Source organism: Melozone crissalis, unplaced genomic scaffold (assembly GCF_028551555.1).
Source record: "Melozone crissalis strain CALT ecotype California unplaced genomic scaffold, PUWL_Pcris_2 ptg000026l_1, whole genome shotgun sequence".
Lineage (NCBI taxonomy): Eukaryota > Metazoa > Chordata > Aves > Passeriformes > Passerellidae > Melozone > Melozone crissalis.
In genome coordinates this window covers 8,194,783-8,212,156 of record NW_026535804.1, presented here as the reverse complement: position 1 = coordinate 8,212,156, position 17,374 = coordinate 8,194,783, and the positions used below count along the sequence as shown (strand labels likewise).

Here is a 17,374-nt window from a genome sequence, read left to right as displayed (position 1 = left end):
TCTTTTTCCCTGAGAGCACAAACGGAAATCATGTCAACTAACACGAAATGTATTCAGGTCAGTTAATACAATTTGTTTTCAAAATTTGCGCTTTATTTTTTGCTTGTGTTAAAACCAGACTGGTTCACTAATGGAAGGTACTGGTCAGTTTATGGGACCAGTTTGTTCTGAACAGCGCTTTGGCAGGACACTGTAGGTTTATTCAGCTAATTCAAATTAAACCTAAAATATCAAGTGGAAACATAAGTCAGAATATTTTTTTTTCTAATAAAATATTATGTAGTAACAGTTAAGAGTTGGTAGTTCCAAAGTCTAAGGAATTACCATGACCTAGCTCAGTTAGTTCTGTTTCCAGGGTTATTCTGTGCATTGATTTCTAAAAGTATTAGCCTGTGACACAGAGGTTAATATTTTCAGTGGTTATGAAGCTACAGATTTTGCCTCTGGGCAATTTTTTTTTATTACCTTGTGTATTTGATATTCATAATGAATTTCAGAGTTGATTTAGAAGCTTGGGTCCATAAGGTGATTCTTGAAACCTTTGCAGTCTTTTCAATGTGCATAGTTATAAATTTTCTAATCAATCTTGATGCAACCATTTAACACATTTCTTACTAAAACCTTCCTTTTCATAAGGCAGGTGTGATTTTATTCCTCTACTGCTAGAAAGACCATCAAATTGTGTATCCCCAACTTAAGATGTATTTCTGGGTGAAGGTCACAAGTAATTAAGCCTCCAAGGCACTATCTTATATTGAATCTTGGCAGCCAAAAAGGCAACATTCATTATCTTTTACACATCTCCCTTGGAAGCAATTGATGCTCATTCCATCTGAGTTGTTACAGTCTCTGGCAGGAATGGGCTGTCAGGAGTGTTCCAGAGCTACCCTGGCCCTTCTGTGACACACTGGAGAGCAGTTTCTGCTTTTTGGATTCTGCATCCTGGCACTGCCACTCTAACCAGCGTCCCCTGGCACTGCTGGAGGATGTTTAGTGCCACTGAGATGTTCTTCGAGGTGGAGCAGTTACCTTGCAACTCAAAAGGTGCTCATGCACTGCTGCATTTCTTATGTAAACAGTGTGCTGTGTACTGGCACTTTTCACAAGCTTAGGTAAGTCCTTACAAGCCACAGAAAGAGAATTTCACATGGTTATTGCTTTTCAAACTCAGGCCCCCTGCCAGCACTGGTCAGATAAGCAGCATTTTTTGTGATGCCATGTGATTGACACTGAGCCATGCAGACACCCACCAGTTAGAGAAACAGTTGGATAAGGAGTGCTCTGAAAAGATCACTGCTGTGCTAAACAGCTTTTCAGTCAGAGTTTGTGGAGTTGCTAGTTGAAAATAACTAAGGGTCCTGCTTGCAGTGCTGTTTGAGCTAACCTTGAGCACACCTGCCTTTCACAGCTCAGTTACTCCTGTGTCACAGTGGTTTTGTACACTAGTGGCAACACAGCAGCACAGTCCCAAACTCTGTCTTAGATCCAAGAGGGAGCATCCACTCCTTTCCCATTTCCTGCATCCATTCCTGCTGCTGCACTCAGAGCAGAGTTGATCTTGTCCCTGGGTTGCTGCTGTGAGTTGTGGTGTTCTGCCCTTTGGCTCCCATGTACAGCCTCCTTGAGCTGTGTTCAAGGCATCCCTTGAGCAGCCTGTCCTGGGAGTCTGCTCTCTGCCTTGGAGCTCAGCCCTGCTTTAGGACACAGCCCCCACCATCGTCCAGCTCTGGCTCCTTGGTGTCACCCCCGGCCTGTTCTCCCCTGTCACAGACATCTTTTGTGAAAAATCCTTTCTTTAGGATTTTTCCCCCTTCTGAGAAGCTGTAGCCTCAGCAACAAAATGTGAACAATGGTTATCTGCTGCTGTGGAATGCAACAGGTGGATCTGTGATTGGTCTCCTGTGGATGTTTGGATTTACTGACCACTCACGGCAGAGCTGGGTCTCACTCTCTGCTGGGGCACAGCCCTTTGTTATTCATTCTTTTCTAGTCTTAGCTTAGCTAGCCTTCTGATAACTTTCTCTCTATTCTTTTTAGTATAGTCATAATGTAATATATATATATCATAAAATAATAAATCAAGCCTTCTGAACATGAAGTCAACATTCTCGTCTCTCTCTTCAGCCTGAAGACCCTTGCAAGCCCTGTGACACTCCCCCATCCACCCTATGAGCCATATCCAAGGAGACTGCAGACCCTGCACTCATGGGAAGCACAACAAAGCAGATCCTGCCCATTTCAGCGCCTCAGCACAACACACAAATCATTTAAGAGCACATGACCTGCCCTCTCTTGGCTAATTTTTGGTGGAATAGTTAAGGCAATACCTTGGAATGGTTTAACTCAGCACTTGAACTGAGTTTTCCTAGATAAGGATTTCACTGGCTGCTGGGGCTGGGTGCCACATGCTGTGTGTACAATAGGTGGTCAGGGAAACAGGGACTAGATTCTGTCCCAAAAGAAATATCAGACTTTGAGAGTCTTCACCACAAAAAGGAAAATGGATCATTCAGTGAAGGATCAATCACTGCCCAGCAATTACCTGAATAATTTGATGTAGTCTCTGAGGGGAAGCCAAGGTTTCTTTCCATTCCAAAGTATTTTGTAGTTCTGACTCTATTTAGAGTTGTGGCTTGGCAGGACCAGGTTGGACTTCTAAGAGATCAGGATTGCCCAGAAAACATTTTTTCCAGCCTGTGAGTAATTTTATCAAGTCAGCTGTGCTCACTTCTGGCCTTTCCAAAAATAATCAAAGTTAGAGTGTTTTGTAATCTCACTGCAGAAGCAGCATTCCCAGGCAGAGCCAGAGCCCTATGGGATAGGGTCAGAGAAATCTGATTTCTCCAGAAAACACCAGAGCAGGGAACATCACTGTTCCTGTCTTGAATAGTCATTACAGATAGAAACTGCAGCACTCAGTGCTGAGCTCTGTGCTGGCTCTCCACTTGTCTTTGCAAGTCAGCAGAGGCTGGACATTTCTGCCTCCCAGCTGTCATTAACTGCAGGAGCCTTGTGGGAAACCAAAATAGTGCAGAGCTACAAGTAATTCTTGAGGGGTTGCTATTACACACAAAAATAATAACCTTTTCTGAGTGCTCCTTACACCTGCCTTCTCCAAACTGAATCCCCTCATGCCCTGCAGTTCCAGAGTGAGATGCTCAGTAAACCCATTCTAATAAAGGATGCACCAGCAGGCATGCACTGGATTTGGCAATAAATAGTTAAATTCCAACTTAATACCTGAAAGTTATGTTTATTTTAGTAACAGTATACTGTAAGGCATAGGGATACATAGAAAAAGCATTTTCGATAGAATAAATATGCTGTCTTTTGGGTTTTGTTTTTTTTTTTTTGTTCCTACTTTAACTTATATTTTTCAGCAGAAGGATCGATAGTAACCCAAAGACATTAAAATAAAGCTGAATCTACAGAATAGAGCTCAAGGTATCTGCTGGATAAGCAGTCTTTTCCCTTAAAACAATAAGTTTCGAATTACTTTTCTCTGAACAACTTTTTCTGTTCAATTTCATCTATTTGAGGCTTTCTTCACCTTTCTTCTGGATCTTCTTTAAAGTCTTACATCTCACTCATCCTGTCTCAGAACAGTTACTCATTTTAACAGCACAGCCTTAGTCCCCAGTTCTACAGCATGAGCCACAAAAAAACCCAAAGACGAAGAACATGAAGAGGAAAGATTAGAGATCACAGGATTGCTCAAAATCTGGCTTTCCCGCATTTTAATGCAAAGTCCCATTTCAGGTCCAGAACGACCATGACAGCTTTTTTTTGCCTTTCAACTTTTTCCCTTTCAGTCTGCGCTTCAACTCCAGGCTGAACTCCCCCTGTTTTCCACCCCCCAAATTACAATGAGTGCCAGGCAAATGCTCTCAGTTGTGTCTGTGCCTGGTTTGAGGGAAATCTGTGGAACCCTGTCAGTGATTGATGGCTGACCAGGCCTGGTTAGCAATGACCAGCTGAGTGGCAGTAATTCATGGCAGCTCATTGGGCAGAGCCACAGCCTGGGCACTGGAAGTGGGCCCAATGTCCCACTCAAAGACAGGCAGGGCACAGATCCAGCCCTGGGCATGGAAAACAGGGAGAGGATGCTGCTGTCCCTCCCTTTCTCATTTTTAGTTCATTTGCCAAGAAGGATTTCCCTTACCCAAGACTGACACTTTAATGATCAATCTGTGCCAGCTCCACTAAACATCCCAGTTGCTTTTTAACCTTTAAACCAAACTGTTCTTTAATCTGTTTTCATTTCCAGTTTTTTTTTGCCATAGTTGTGCTAAATCTTTCACCAACAGGACCATCATTCATATTACAAGGAAAAACCCATTTCCCCCAAAACTATAGTATCTTTTTGACTAGAGTGGGAGAGAAACACATTATCTTCTCAGGAATTTAGTGACCCTGACCCTAGAAGGGTTACCTGCTTAGTTTTGGACCTGGATATACCTCTCCCTCTAGGTGCTCCTTTCTACTTCTGCCATGTGAATAATGAAAAGAGAAAAGTCAATATGAGAAGCATCTGTAAATAACTCTACAAGCAGCTGACCTATATTTTTCAGAAGCATTAGTGTTTGATTGTATAGTTTTAGTATGTGTGAACTCACCAGAGGGTGGCAGAGAAAAATATAATTACATACTGTTGTATAACTACTCTTTACCCCTAGTTGACATAATTTATAGAAGTGAATTAGTCTGGTTTAATCACTGTAGCGAAAGGAGTGGTACTGTGTTCTACACTTGTATCCTAAATTTGTAGATAAAAATAAGCAAAAGCTTTGCAGGGCCAGAGGTCACTAATTTTGATTGGTAAATACTTTTTCCCAGGTAATGTAACTCTTAATTTAAGAAAATGTTTATTTAGGCATAAATAAGCAGCTATAATTTAAAAGGTAAATTCGAGAGGGTATTGCATGATGTCTTTATTAAAGGCATAGCAGAAAATAGCCACTTTTTAAAAGACAATTATCATGCCAGGATCTCAAAACCTCATTTTCCCCTTCCTGTTTTCTGTTATCTCTCATTTAACAAGTGCAGTGGTTGAACGTTTCGTGTCATTGAGAATCCTTCATACAGAGGGAAGATGACATTTGAATGGACCAGTTAGGAATGAGCAGTATAGAATATGATGCTGCTGGAGTTCTTTAAAATTTTAATTTTTTATATGTTTCAAGATTTATTGCTAAAATTTTTAAGTTTTTTTACTGTCTCTTGAATAATGGCAATGCTGTCTTACTCTGGAGGATATATTTCAGCTGTCAACACTTTGCTGCTAAAAAGAAAACAGAACACTTTCAGTTCTCAAATTTGAAGCCATTGTGATAGTGTCTAATATTACTGCAGTCTGGAGATTTCTGTGACCAATTACTGGGATGAATGTCATTGTATACTCTGTCATTTCTTTGGTGTCCCTGATTTATCTCTCAAAGCCTTTATGACTTTACCTTTGGCTTTTATGTAGAGGCAGAGCAGGTCATGTGGTTATCCAGAGGAATTGGTATGATAATTTTTCTCAAGCTGAGTAGGTGGAAATAATTAATGGACTGCTTTATTGATGTACACAGATTACTGATTCTCTCTGTGGTTCCAATTTCCAGCCTCAATAAAGTAGCTTGAGATTTTATCTGAGGTACCAGTAATTACACAGGGCAAGAATAGTCACTGCACAAATACAATCTTTTATGGTGTTTTATTCCATTGCCAGGGCCAATGCTAAGGCTTAAAAATATAAACAAAGATGTGCTGATGGATAAGTTGACACTTTTCATTTAAATTCATGAACTCTGGAGAAACTTAAGTTCAGAGAATCTGTGCTCTTGGAAGTTGAGCAAACTTCAAAGAGGAATTTACAGGCTTGATGCAGTAAAACAGAAATAACCTGACTGTCCTGCCTAAACTTCACCTCGTGTCATTGACAGGGATCACAGCAGATACCTTGGTAAAAACAAGCACCTATAAAAATAAACACCATAAAAATTGGATCACATTTGCCGCTTTTTGTCTCTCCAAGACTGGTGCAGATTTTAAGCAAGGATTTTGGCAGTTCACATCACTGTGGTATTCATCCTAGAGTTCTGTCTGACCTGAATGAATTTGTTAATTTTATCTGTTTGTACTAAAAGTCACTTTTCTGATGCTTGATTGTGAGACAGTTTCTCAGATTCATTCCTCATAAAGGAGCTCCTGTGTGGGAACATCCCTTGACACCATTTTGTGAGCAGTAAGGAAAAGAATTCATACAGTTTTACTGACACATAATGCTTCCTGTGCTGCTCTTACAACCTGATCACCAGCTGGTCCTGCACACTCAGCCAGTGTCCTTGCTTCTCATACTCTTAAAAAAGTCATTAGCGGCTTTTAGGACCCTTGGAAATTGTTCTTTGATATCTTCTTCTGGCATGTCTTATTTTAGTTTCTTATTTAACTGGCCAGAGTTTATCACCTTTTCCTTTTTTCTTATTTGGACAGCATTTTTTGAAAACGCTCCCTTACTTCCAGCCACCCTATTTATTTCCTGTATTTGAAGTTTTCTGGCTTCTGTCCCCTGTTTAAACAAAGGCTCAAAATAACCCAGAACACCTTAATTCTGGTGGCAATTTAAATAAGATTCTTCATTTCTATTTGGTTCTTCACTGGCTTACAGAAAAATCAACTACACAAGGTTTTTCATTCCTAAAGAGAAGTGAATTCATTGTAGTGGGATAGCTATTATACAGTCATCAAATCACTAAGGTTGGGAAAGACCTCTGAGATTATAGAACACTTAACCCAACACTCCAGACCCACAACTAAACCATGACCAAACACCAAACCAAGCACCAAACCTACAAATTTTTTGGATGCAAAAAGTGTTGCTTCTATAGTTGCTGCTAAAGCAGAGTCCTCACCTCTAGTATTTCATACTGGATACTTGTCCACAGCCCTTCCAGGACCCAGATCTTTTGAGTCCGGCATGATTTTTTATTGTAGACAGGCAATTCAGATGTCATACACAGCACACACCTTTCCCAGTTCCTATCCTGGGAAAACTGTTGGCTCCTCTCAGCACAAATGCAGACTGTTCCCTGCAGGCTATGCCATTATCTGTGAGCTGGCTGTCCCTATGGAAGGACATCCTTCTGGGACACCTTTCTCTCATTGCTTTCCTCTAGAGAGGGGAGGCTCATGTTTATTTCAGCAAATCCTTGGTACTCATCACCAGAATAGCTCTCAATTCTTCCATTATTTTTCTAGCTGCTTTCTAGCTGTTTCGCATGGGATTACATCAGAGAGGAAAAGAACTAATCCACCTTCTTTCCTGATACAAAATTATGTGAAATCATATGTTTTGGTCTTGTTGTATGAAGTTTTAAATTTCAGATGCAAGATGAATTTGCCCGTTTTCAGTTTCAAAGTGTGTGTACAGACAATCGGACAAGATTAATTACCTGGCCATCTGCCTGGCATGCACTGCCACAATCTTTCCAGACTTCAATTAAACTTACACTTTCTTATATTTTGCAGTACCCTCCTTTTGGGGTTTGGTGAACTCAGCTTGGAATCTTTGCTCTGTGGGGAAAAGACAGTCACCTGTCAATATTGAAACCAGCCATATGATTTTTGATCCCTTCCTAACTCCTCTTCGCCTAAACACAGGGGGAAGAAAGGTAGGTGGTCTCTGTTCTGGTGTATAAAATAAATGGAGTTAGTAGATTAAAAAAAACCCAAATTGCTACATTTTTATTTTCTAAAGGGTTTACTTTTATCTGTCAGCTCTGAGGCAGAATAACAATGTAGCATGTTTTAAAGATTGTCCTCAAATCACTGAACTAATCAATTCTGTTTATCCAGCTGAAGGATTGATGTTTGAATTCTGAAATTATTTTATACATAAAACATGTGAACCTTTTAGCAGTCTTGGCAATACTCATTAGTTTATAATGGTTTAGTGTTGCTTTTCTTATGTTGGGGTGCCTAAAAGGGTATTTTAAAGTATTTGTTGCTTGTTCCACGCAGGCAATTGTCTCTTACCCAACCTGTGTGTTATAAATGATCAAATAATTTATATGGATGGTCAAAAGACATAGTTTGGATCTTACAATATTTTATACATTAATAGCATGAATTATCTCTGCCATATACTACATGTGTTACAGACCAGTGTGACACAGGTTGGGTAAGACCATGCAGGTGAAAAGGCACTGTGAATTACAATACTGGAGCAAGTAGAGACTCCAACAAAAGGTTTTTGAAAATTATTTATCTTCCCTTGTTGTCATGACAAATGAGATGTCCACTGGAAACAGTGTGACATTCTAGGAATTGCTCTGTACTTCCTATGGAAGTCCTGGTGGCACATGTGAAATACATCAGAATTTATCTGGGCTTTATCACAGAAATGCTGAAATGGTGATGTTGTTACTACTGGAAGACAGTAATGTTTCCAACTGTGGCCCAAATTTCAGGATAATATCCACATTTTGCTTTTTAAATGGAAATGTGTAGAGGTTTTTTGTTTTGATTTAAAAAAACCCCAAAAACTAAAAAAAACAAAACTCAGAGTTTTGATGACTCTGCTATGTACACAAAGGCTTACACATTTCGTATAATTTATAAATTACAGAATGACAAAATGTGAAATTCAAGGACATGGAAGTTGTCAGTGACTCAAATGCAGGAGGTTCAGAATATTTAATGCCTTCAGCAGTTCTAGGAAGTCAGCTGGGTTTTTGTACCAGCTCACAGTGAAGCAAATGTCTGATTATTGATAAAATTTGGAGGCACTGACAGAGTGGGAGATGCTGTATCAGTGATGAGGTTTTTACTGATAAAAACGAGAGCAGGCTCCTGGTACTGAAGTGATTTCATCATTTATTATAAGAAAAGGAAAGGCCTAAAGCAAGGGGAGGAGTGTTCCTGTCAAGGATGCTGCAGCGCCGATGCTGGGGCTGCTCAGCAGCGATGGCCCCGATGTCCCAGATGGAGTGGCAAGGATTCAGTGGGTCAGAAGCCCCTTTTTATCCTGTTTTTTGTCCCTTTGGATTGGTTTCTTTTTGGATCCTTCATTTGCATGAAGGTTTAAGGTGCTCGATTGGCCCATTACAGTTCTGTCCAGGCTGGCTCGTGGTGCACTTTACTGAGGTGTGTTATGGTAAGTTGAGTACCATATTTCCTATAACTACCCTTTTAACCCCTTTACAATATAATAACCGAACTAACAGTACGTGCTTAATGATCTATCAACTATTTTACAATTTCTAACCTATCTTTAACACCTACCTTGCTCGCAAATACTGCCGCTGATGACCTTTTATCATGCTACAAGAACAGGATTTGTTCTTGTTGTGATTTGTCTTGAGAGACTTCCAAAATGGTTAAAGCAAAATTCTCCTCTGAGAAAAAAGATTGCAATTTTGATGCCTTATGAAAAATTCTTTGTTCATTCTTTGCTTCACTGAGGATTTGATTTGGCAGGTAGTGTATTTGTGTTCACTTCCTCAGTAATGTTTTTTGTATGTTAAAAATAGAGGTGTGTTTCATATGGGCTGAAACACTTCGGCTCTCAGCACTCAGAACCAATTGCTGTGGCAGCCAGGGAATTTCTTGGAGATTTGACTGTGATTATGCTGTATATGAAAGGGTTTTATGGAACTGATCCTAAGAAAAATAATGAATAAATAAAAAAGGGATTTGATGTGGTTTCAAATCAAAGTTATAATAAGCTAGCTTATATGCACAGTGAACAAGAAAGACAGCTACTTGCACAGAGTCACAGTAATAAACCTCTTTTGGAAAAGGGGCTGGGAGGAGACTCAAGCTGTAAGAGCAAGATGGAAGGAAATACTCAGTTCAGTTGTTCTTGGAACAGTAATTTCAAATTCCTAACAATTTTTTTTGCTATTAATTTAGAAGTTTAATTTTATCAAGTTTAAAAAATATTTATTTTATTTTGAAAGCAACATATCTACTTCATGTGCTTCACTTTGGAAATTAGCTTATGAGGAACAGAAGTGACTCATCCACAGGAACAGAATCCAAGACCAATCTATGATCACTGACCTAATATCTCCTCTCACTCCTTTCACACCTTGCCAGTCCTTTCCCCATGGCTTTATTTTTAGTGGAAAGCATTGGTTAATTTCTGTAAACCAGTTACCTGTTTAGTTCTCCCTTCTCACCTGCAGAATTTGTGTCTAAAATTTCCATTTAATCACATCCCTTTCTAGTTCCTTTAAATTATTTTATTTCATTGTTTGTAGTGAAAGCCTTTTAGTAAACCAGATTGAGACTTTCCTACTATTTTTTAGACTGCTTGGAAATAAAGCAATATTTTTCTTTCTCCTTAAGAGAAGAAATTATCTGATGGGAGGGTATAAAGGACAACATCACTGTTTTGCTACAAGGGGAGAAAAGCCCAATCACACAGCAGGCAACTTCATAGTTATTTCTGGTCTGAGGCTGAGAAAATTCTTCCCATTCCATTCAGGAGCGTTATGAATGATCAATCAAAAAGCCAAATTATAAAAAACGCGAAAAGATTTTATTTATCCTTTTCTGCGTCCCAAATACAGCCCTCAAAACCACCACAGCCAAAGGGACAGCGTCGAGCCCGGCATGGGCGCTGGGTGAACCTGGGTCCGACCTCTATCGCATGGCATCCCCCTCTGTTCACGGATGTTGTTTCCAGCTTTTATACAGCTTTTTATGCCTGAGGCAGAGGTGCCCCGCTTTCCTTTGTAACCCCACGTTTGCATGAGAATTTCTTTCACTGTGCAGGGCTGGACAGTCGCTGCTTCCTGAACATGTTCATGTCAGGGGAAGTGGCGTATTCAGGTGTATCTTTCTGGCACCTTCTGTTATCGCAGTGGTGTTGCAGACATCTTTTGTGGAAAATCCTTTCTTTAGGGTTTTTCCGCCTTCTAAGAAACTGAAGCCCCAGAGAAAGAATGTAAACAGTGGTTATCTGCTGCTGTGGAATGCAACAGGTGCACCTGTGGTTAGCCCATGCTGCATGTTTACAACCAAGGGCCAATCAAAGACCAAGCTCTCTCTGAGACAGAATCAGAGAGAGCTCCGTTGTTAATTCATTCCTATTCTATTCTCAGCTTAGCAGCTTCTGAATCTCTCTCTCTATTCCTTTTAGTATAGTCTTAAGTAATACATATCATAAAATAATAAATCCAGGCTTCTGATCATAGAATCAAGATTCTGGTCTCTCTCTTCACCCCTGAAAAACCCTTGCAAGCCCAGTAACACCGTGGTATCAGTCGAGGGGTGATGATTACTCCTGATTACCCCGGAGGAGAACGATCATCACCCTGGGCACGTCTATTCATAGGCAAACGGGGTATTATTCTCTTGCTGCCTTCAGGAATTTCAGCATTCCAAAGTAGACATCTGTCCCTGGGCTGCTTGTGGTCAGAGACTTGTTTGGATTTCACAAATACATTCTTTTTTAGCATGAATTATTTCTAACATATATTACAGGAGTAAAAGGGATGGCAGGGCTATTTGCCAAATATTTATACCTCTTTGATCCACTTTTTTGCAATAAGGTTGCAGTGACCTGTGATATATTACTTTTTGTGCTGTCCAGCGATTTTAGGTCAATATCAGGTCACACATTTACAATTCAAGAACCATCAGATGTTATTCTGAGTTGTGCTCTTATTCTGTATGTGTGATTCTCCATTTCCTGAGAAAGTGGCTTAGCAGGTCCTGGAGCCTTGATTGTCATTGACACAGATAATTGGATTTCAAGATCCAGAACCTCAGCACAAGATATTTAGTGAGTTTGCATGCAGAAGAAGAAATGCTGCTTTTGAGGAAACTCCCCAGGTTCCAGTTCTCTCTCAGGCCTAGCTTTGTCTCTTAGGTATCCATTTTAATGAATTTACCAAGCAGTCCATTTCAGATAAACAGCCCTTTCTGATAAACAATGCCAGTCCTTATTCATTTGCAAATCACACTCTTCCATGTCACAAAGAATGGCACCCTTTTACTTTCTCTCCTCTTTTTGCCTTGTATTCACTTGAGCACCAAAGCAATCAGCACAATAGGATATCTTATATTCAGGCAGGAAGCACCTTGGGTTTCAGTCTCCAAAGCAGGGATTTCCAGCCTGTCATGGGTGATTGTGGTGGATGGAAAAACCACTCCACTTCCCACTGACCTGGTCCTTTGCTGGGGCTCCTTCCTCAATTCACCTCTGCAAGAGCTCTGCCTTTGGTCCCCCAGTTTCTGTCCCTTGTCTCTCTGTAGCCCATCTGACTTTGGTCTCCTGGTTCTCTGTGGACCTGATTTCAAAAGCCCCATTTCTAGAATTCTTTAGGACTCAGTACAATTCTTGGCCATAATTTTTTTTCTTTTTTCTCGTAAAAGCATGTTGAGCAGCAGCATTTGCTTTAGACAGCAAGTGCATCCCTGCCAAGTAATTAAACCTTGCCACATCAGTGCCCTTATGTCTTATGAGTCATTTTAGGTCACACTCAAGGACTGAAATTGTTGCCTAAAGCAGGTAAAGTTCTGTTTAAAACCACTTTATTTTTAAGGCAAGCCAGGACATTATACCTGATGTTGATCCCTGGGGAAATAAAAGGAATTGATGTCTGCTGGCCGAGGACTGTTATTCTGCAGCTCAGTGTGCATAAATGAAAGTTAATCAGCAAGATCCACACATCTGCCTGCTCATATGGGGCATTAATGAATATAATCATGTATTTAAATTAATATCCATATAAATAATTGGTTCATTCTATACATTACAAGATAATGGCTACATTCAGCAGCTTCTAAACTAAAACAGGGTAGGAGAAAAGAGATTTATGGATTGAAATCAGTTAAATGGTTTCTCTGCCAGTTAGTTCTGATTCCATGCTGTTCAATCAATTCAGAGTATTACTAGCATTTTTCTCAAGAGTGCAATATATGACAACTGCCAAGGTTTGCTTTGGTGATTACTAAAAGGACAGATACTGGTATGAACCATATTTCAGCACTGCAGGAATATAAAAAATTAAATGTTATAAATGGTCCAGGAGGAATGGATAGCAATAAGACATCAATGTCATCTGTAAACTGACTTGTGATATACTTTTAGAGGTCTTAGTAATCATTTTTGATGTAGAGTAGCTTTGGGAAGTCAAAAGTCTGAGGCAAACATAAAAAACTTTAAAAACTTTAATGAATAAAAAACAAAGCACAGTATTGCCGCCTAAATAGTTGTTTACCATTTCTAATTCTTCTACAGTTCTGCGTGCTCTGTGTGTTAGTAAGTGAACTTGCAGTGGAACCAGCAGGTTACAGTAACTTGTTTTTTCACCCTCAGTATGGAATTTAAAACTGGAAAATATGCTGGTTTTTTTCAGATGTAGACTGCAGACTTTGATGTTAGTAGATCATGCAGAGGGGAAAACAAGTTTAGGATCTGCACCTTACTCTATATCAGGACCTTTCTTTCCTTGCTGCTTCAGTGTCCATGAGATTGCATCGGTTTGCAATATGTGAAGTCTCAGATGGGCATCTTGGTGTCTTCTCAGTTTCTGGTTGTCTCTGACACAGATCACCCGTGGAATGAGTCCTGAACAGGCACAAGAATGTACTTCTGCAGCTTCTTCATTTAAGCTGTGTGTCATCCAGCAGGCTGAGGGAAAACATCAGTAGATGATTCTGCAGCAGAGGAGGAAAATGTACATAAATTTGGGGTATAAAACTGTTCTTACTATAAGGGACAGTGTGTATTGCAGGGGCTTATAGGCCTTATATGAAAACTGGAAAGATTAAATAATCCCTTTGCATGTACCCTTTTTTATTTGGTAAGTGTTGTTCCTGTACAGAAGGTGACAGACACTCAGAGCTCATAGTGGTGCTGTTGGTGTGTGGTGGCCATGTCACTTAGTAAGCGTTTGAATCAGTAATTCTTTGTCTGTGTTATGTAATTTCCAACAGAATCAATTAGAACTGAGCACTTTTACCTCCAGCAAGGTATTTTTTATCAAGTCCTTGCTTGTATCCTGAACAACAACCAGACCCAAACTACCAGGGTAGGTCTGACAATGGACATTTTAGCTTTTAAGCTGGGAAAATAAGAAAATAAAGTTTAACTTGACTGCCAAAAATCATTGCACAGTTTGAACTGGAAAATGTGAAGAAGATGATGAAAATAAGCATTTTCTAGGAGAGGAGAGTGTACTGCATTCTTATTCATTGTACCAACTCAGTGCCACCTGTGTCAGGCAGGATGTTCAGCAGGAGATGTTTCACAGAGCACAGTAATATGTCATGCTGACACAGAGATGCATGTGGGATATACACTGGGGTGAGGAGGAAGGGGAAGGAGAAGAGTGAGCAAGGGCTAATAAGAACTATCTGTGTCTCTTTCCTCTCTGAAGATGTTTAAAAAGAAATTATTGAAAAGAAAAAAGGAACAGCTTTAGCCTTTACTCCTTTATCCTTTCTTCTGTGTCCCAGCCAGCAGCTGGAGGCAACATACCAACACAGTAATTGGCTGGTGATGATATTAAACCTGTGCACTCACATTTCTGTAGTCCCCCTTTTCCTGCCACTCTGCGAAGAGTACAGAGAAACCTGTCACATATATGACTTTAAATCACAGTGTCTTCCAGGGCTATGCCAATGGCAGCACAGCTGTGCTGAGGTGGCACTTAGAAGGTCCTTTGAAGTTCCTTTGCCTTCACTAAATGTTTAGCTTTGTCTGTGTATTTCCTCTAGTCCTGTATCACATAGGACTAGTTAAGACCTCTACAAAAAACAGTGTCCAAACGTGCTGAGCAAAGAAACCTTTGAAGGGAAAAAGAAGATTAACATGTGAATTATTTTAAATCATACAAATGTATTACAATATTGTCACAGCCCTTCCAAATAACTGTATTTGTGTGTTTGCTTTGGTTAAGCATATTATTTATGTGATGGACATTAATAGCTACTTTTGAGTGGCTGAAATGATGCAGATATACATTTGTGATCTCTTCTTTCAGTATGGTACTAAAAAACCCACAGAGCTGCTGTGGTTTTTGTAGCACGAAGATGGATTGGAATGTAAATCACTATTGGACAGATATGGGGCTATTTACTGAGTATTGCTCAATTAGAAGCACAGAAACACTGTTAAAGAGCCCTCCTGGTTTGATGTTGCCCAGGGACATGTTGAATGCTGGAGACAGAAATTCTGCCCTCAGAACCTCCCTGCCAAGATAGATTTGGCATGGACAGAAGGCAGTGATATTGGAGATCCTTGGATTCATCAGCCACAACAGGAAATCCATGCCCCTCAATCTCAACTCCAGGCTTAAAAACTTTGTCTCGTCTTATTAGAAACCTTCTCAGTAAAAGCAAACCACAGGCTACCCACGACCAGATGGATGTTTCATCCTGATTTTTCACAGCTTACACCACATTTCCTTTATAGATATATATTTACAGAAGAATATTGTTTGGAAGCACAGGGATGTATGCCAGTTTTTGACAGAATATTCCTCTTATCATGCAAAGTTTTGTGCCATCTACTTACCCATTTGTCTCAACCTAATCTCCCAAGCCTTTGAACTAGCATCATGTGATTCATATGATTTTTTTTATCTTGTTTGATTTTTTGAGGCCTTTTTGTGACGAGTCGTCTGTTAACACAAAGTATTCCATAAGCAGAAGAAATAATGTAGCATGGTTTTCTACAGAATCTCATTTTAGCTTCTTTCATTTTAGTCTCTGTGTCTCATTATCACTTCTCCACTACTCCGCAGATCCCTTCATTAAAAGACAAAGGCAGAAGATGCTGTGGCTATTTCCAAGTGCTTTGTGCCAGTGGATGCTCCTGCTGACTGCCCAGTTGACTGCTGCTGACAGGAGCTCTATACTAATCTGTATTATGGAGTTTTACCTGCCTGGTCCTCAGCACAAAGTTGGTTTGCTCTTTTCTTCCAGCCAATTTTCACAAAATGCTGAGATTTTTTTCTTTGTCAAAGCTGGATAAAACTGACCAGGAGGTAAAGGAGTTAGTGTGGGGAAAATAGGAAACTCTTCGCAAAATGGTTGCTATTATAGTGAATTATTTGCAGTATATTTAATCAGAGGCACTTACTAAAAGCAGTGTCTGTGAAGACAGGAGCTAAGGAGCTAAGTGATAAACAGGGAATTTCACAGGTAAATGTATAGTAAAGGAAGAAATTGCATATTCTGCAGATTGCCACCTATCACATCACCACAACAGTGTTTGGCTGCTGTTTTCTCAAGCAGCAATGCAAAATTTTCAATACCTTTCAGGGAGCACTGAGGACTCATCCTCATAAGCAAAATTAAGTTAATAAATCAGTAAAAATGTAACATTGCTTGGATAGAAATCTCTCAGAGTCTCTCACCCTAAGGAATTTTCCTTCTTGCTTTAGAAGATCCTGCAGGATTTGCTTGTTGATCTGTGGCCATCTCCGCACTGGTGCCCATGGCTTGGGGGAAACCTCTGCCCAAACAGTAGGATATTTGCATGGATTGGTATTTTTCCAATGTTATGTTCTTTAAGGGCTGTGTGAAGTTGAAGGTTTGCTCAGATCCCCTTAGAATATCACTGCAAATATTTATGTTTATATGTGTCCAGCTGCTTCATCTCCTCCTTTTCCTCCTGTCCCAAAACAGTGCAAGGAAAGAGGAGAGATTATTTAGCAGGGAGAAGTCTGAAACCATTTTCATGATGAATGCTCACCTCTGCAAGTGAAGGGATAATATCATCATGAAAGGACCAATCCTTCATTCTCAGTGACTGTCATGGTGTGTGTATGGCTGCCTGGACTGCTGATGGTTACCCCGCATACCCTACAAAATAAGCCAAAAATATAATGTCAGAAACTCATTTAGGAATATCTTCCTCACAAAATATGATTGCTTATTGAAGGCTGTGCTAATGAAAACCTTTACAAGGTTGTCTTGGTTTGAAAGATAGGTGTCTGCCAAGGAAGGCAGAAACCTCTCTTGGAATAGAAAATGTGACCCTCTTCCCTCTAAATTGTTATAACTCGAAAATTATGGTGCTTTCAGGCAAAGATATGGGAAAAGAAGTATCAATTCTATGTATATGTATATGTATATGTATATGTATATGTATATGTATAACAAGGCAAACAAACAACAGCAACAGCAGCAACACAACAACAGAACCTTGCATTAAAAAAAAGAGCATAATGTAATGAAGCTGTAATTATTTTAATATAATTTTAATTATGATGTCTATGTTTCTGCAGTAGAACATGGTGAGTTTTGTCTTGAGAAATCACTGGAAGTTAAAGAATGATTACTGAATTAAATACCATGATTTAATGAATTAGCCTAACGGAAAAGTATAATAGTCACTAGAATCTCCTAGGAATGGAAAAGCCACTTA

At 39.7% G+C, this 17,374-nt stretch overlaps 1 protein-coding gene across 1 annotated transcript in view; it reads left to right on the top strand.

Moving 5' to 3' along the window:
- CA10 (carbonic anhydrase 10) overlaps positions 1-17,374 on the top strand; it is a 153,384-nt gene that overhangs the window by 61,820 nt on the left and 74,190 nt on the right. The window contains exon 4 of the mRNA XM_054278701.1: positions 7,513-7,655. Within this exon, the coding sequence (XP_054134676.1) occupies positions 7,513-7,655 (143 nt within the window). The remainder of the gene's footprint in view (positions 1-7,512; positions 7,656-17,374) is intronic.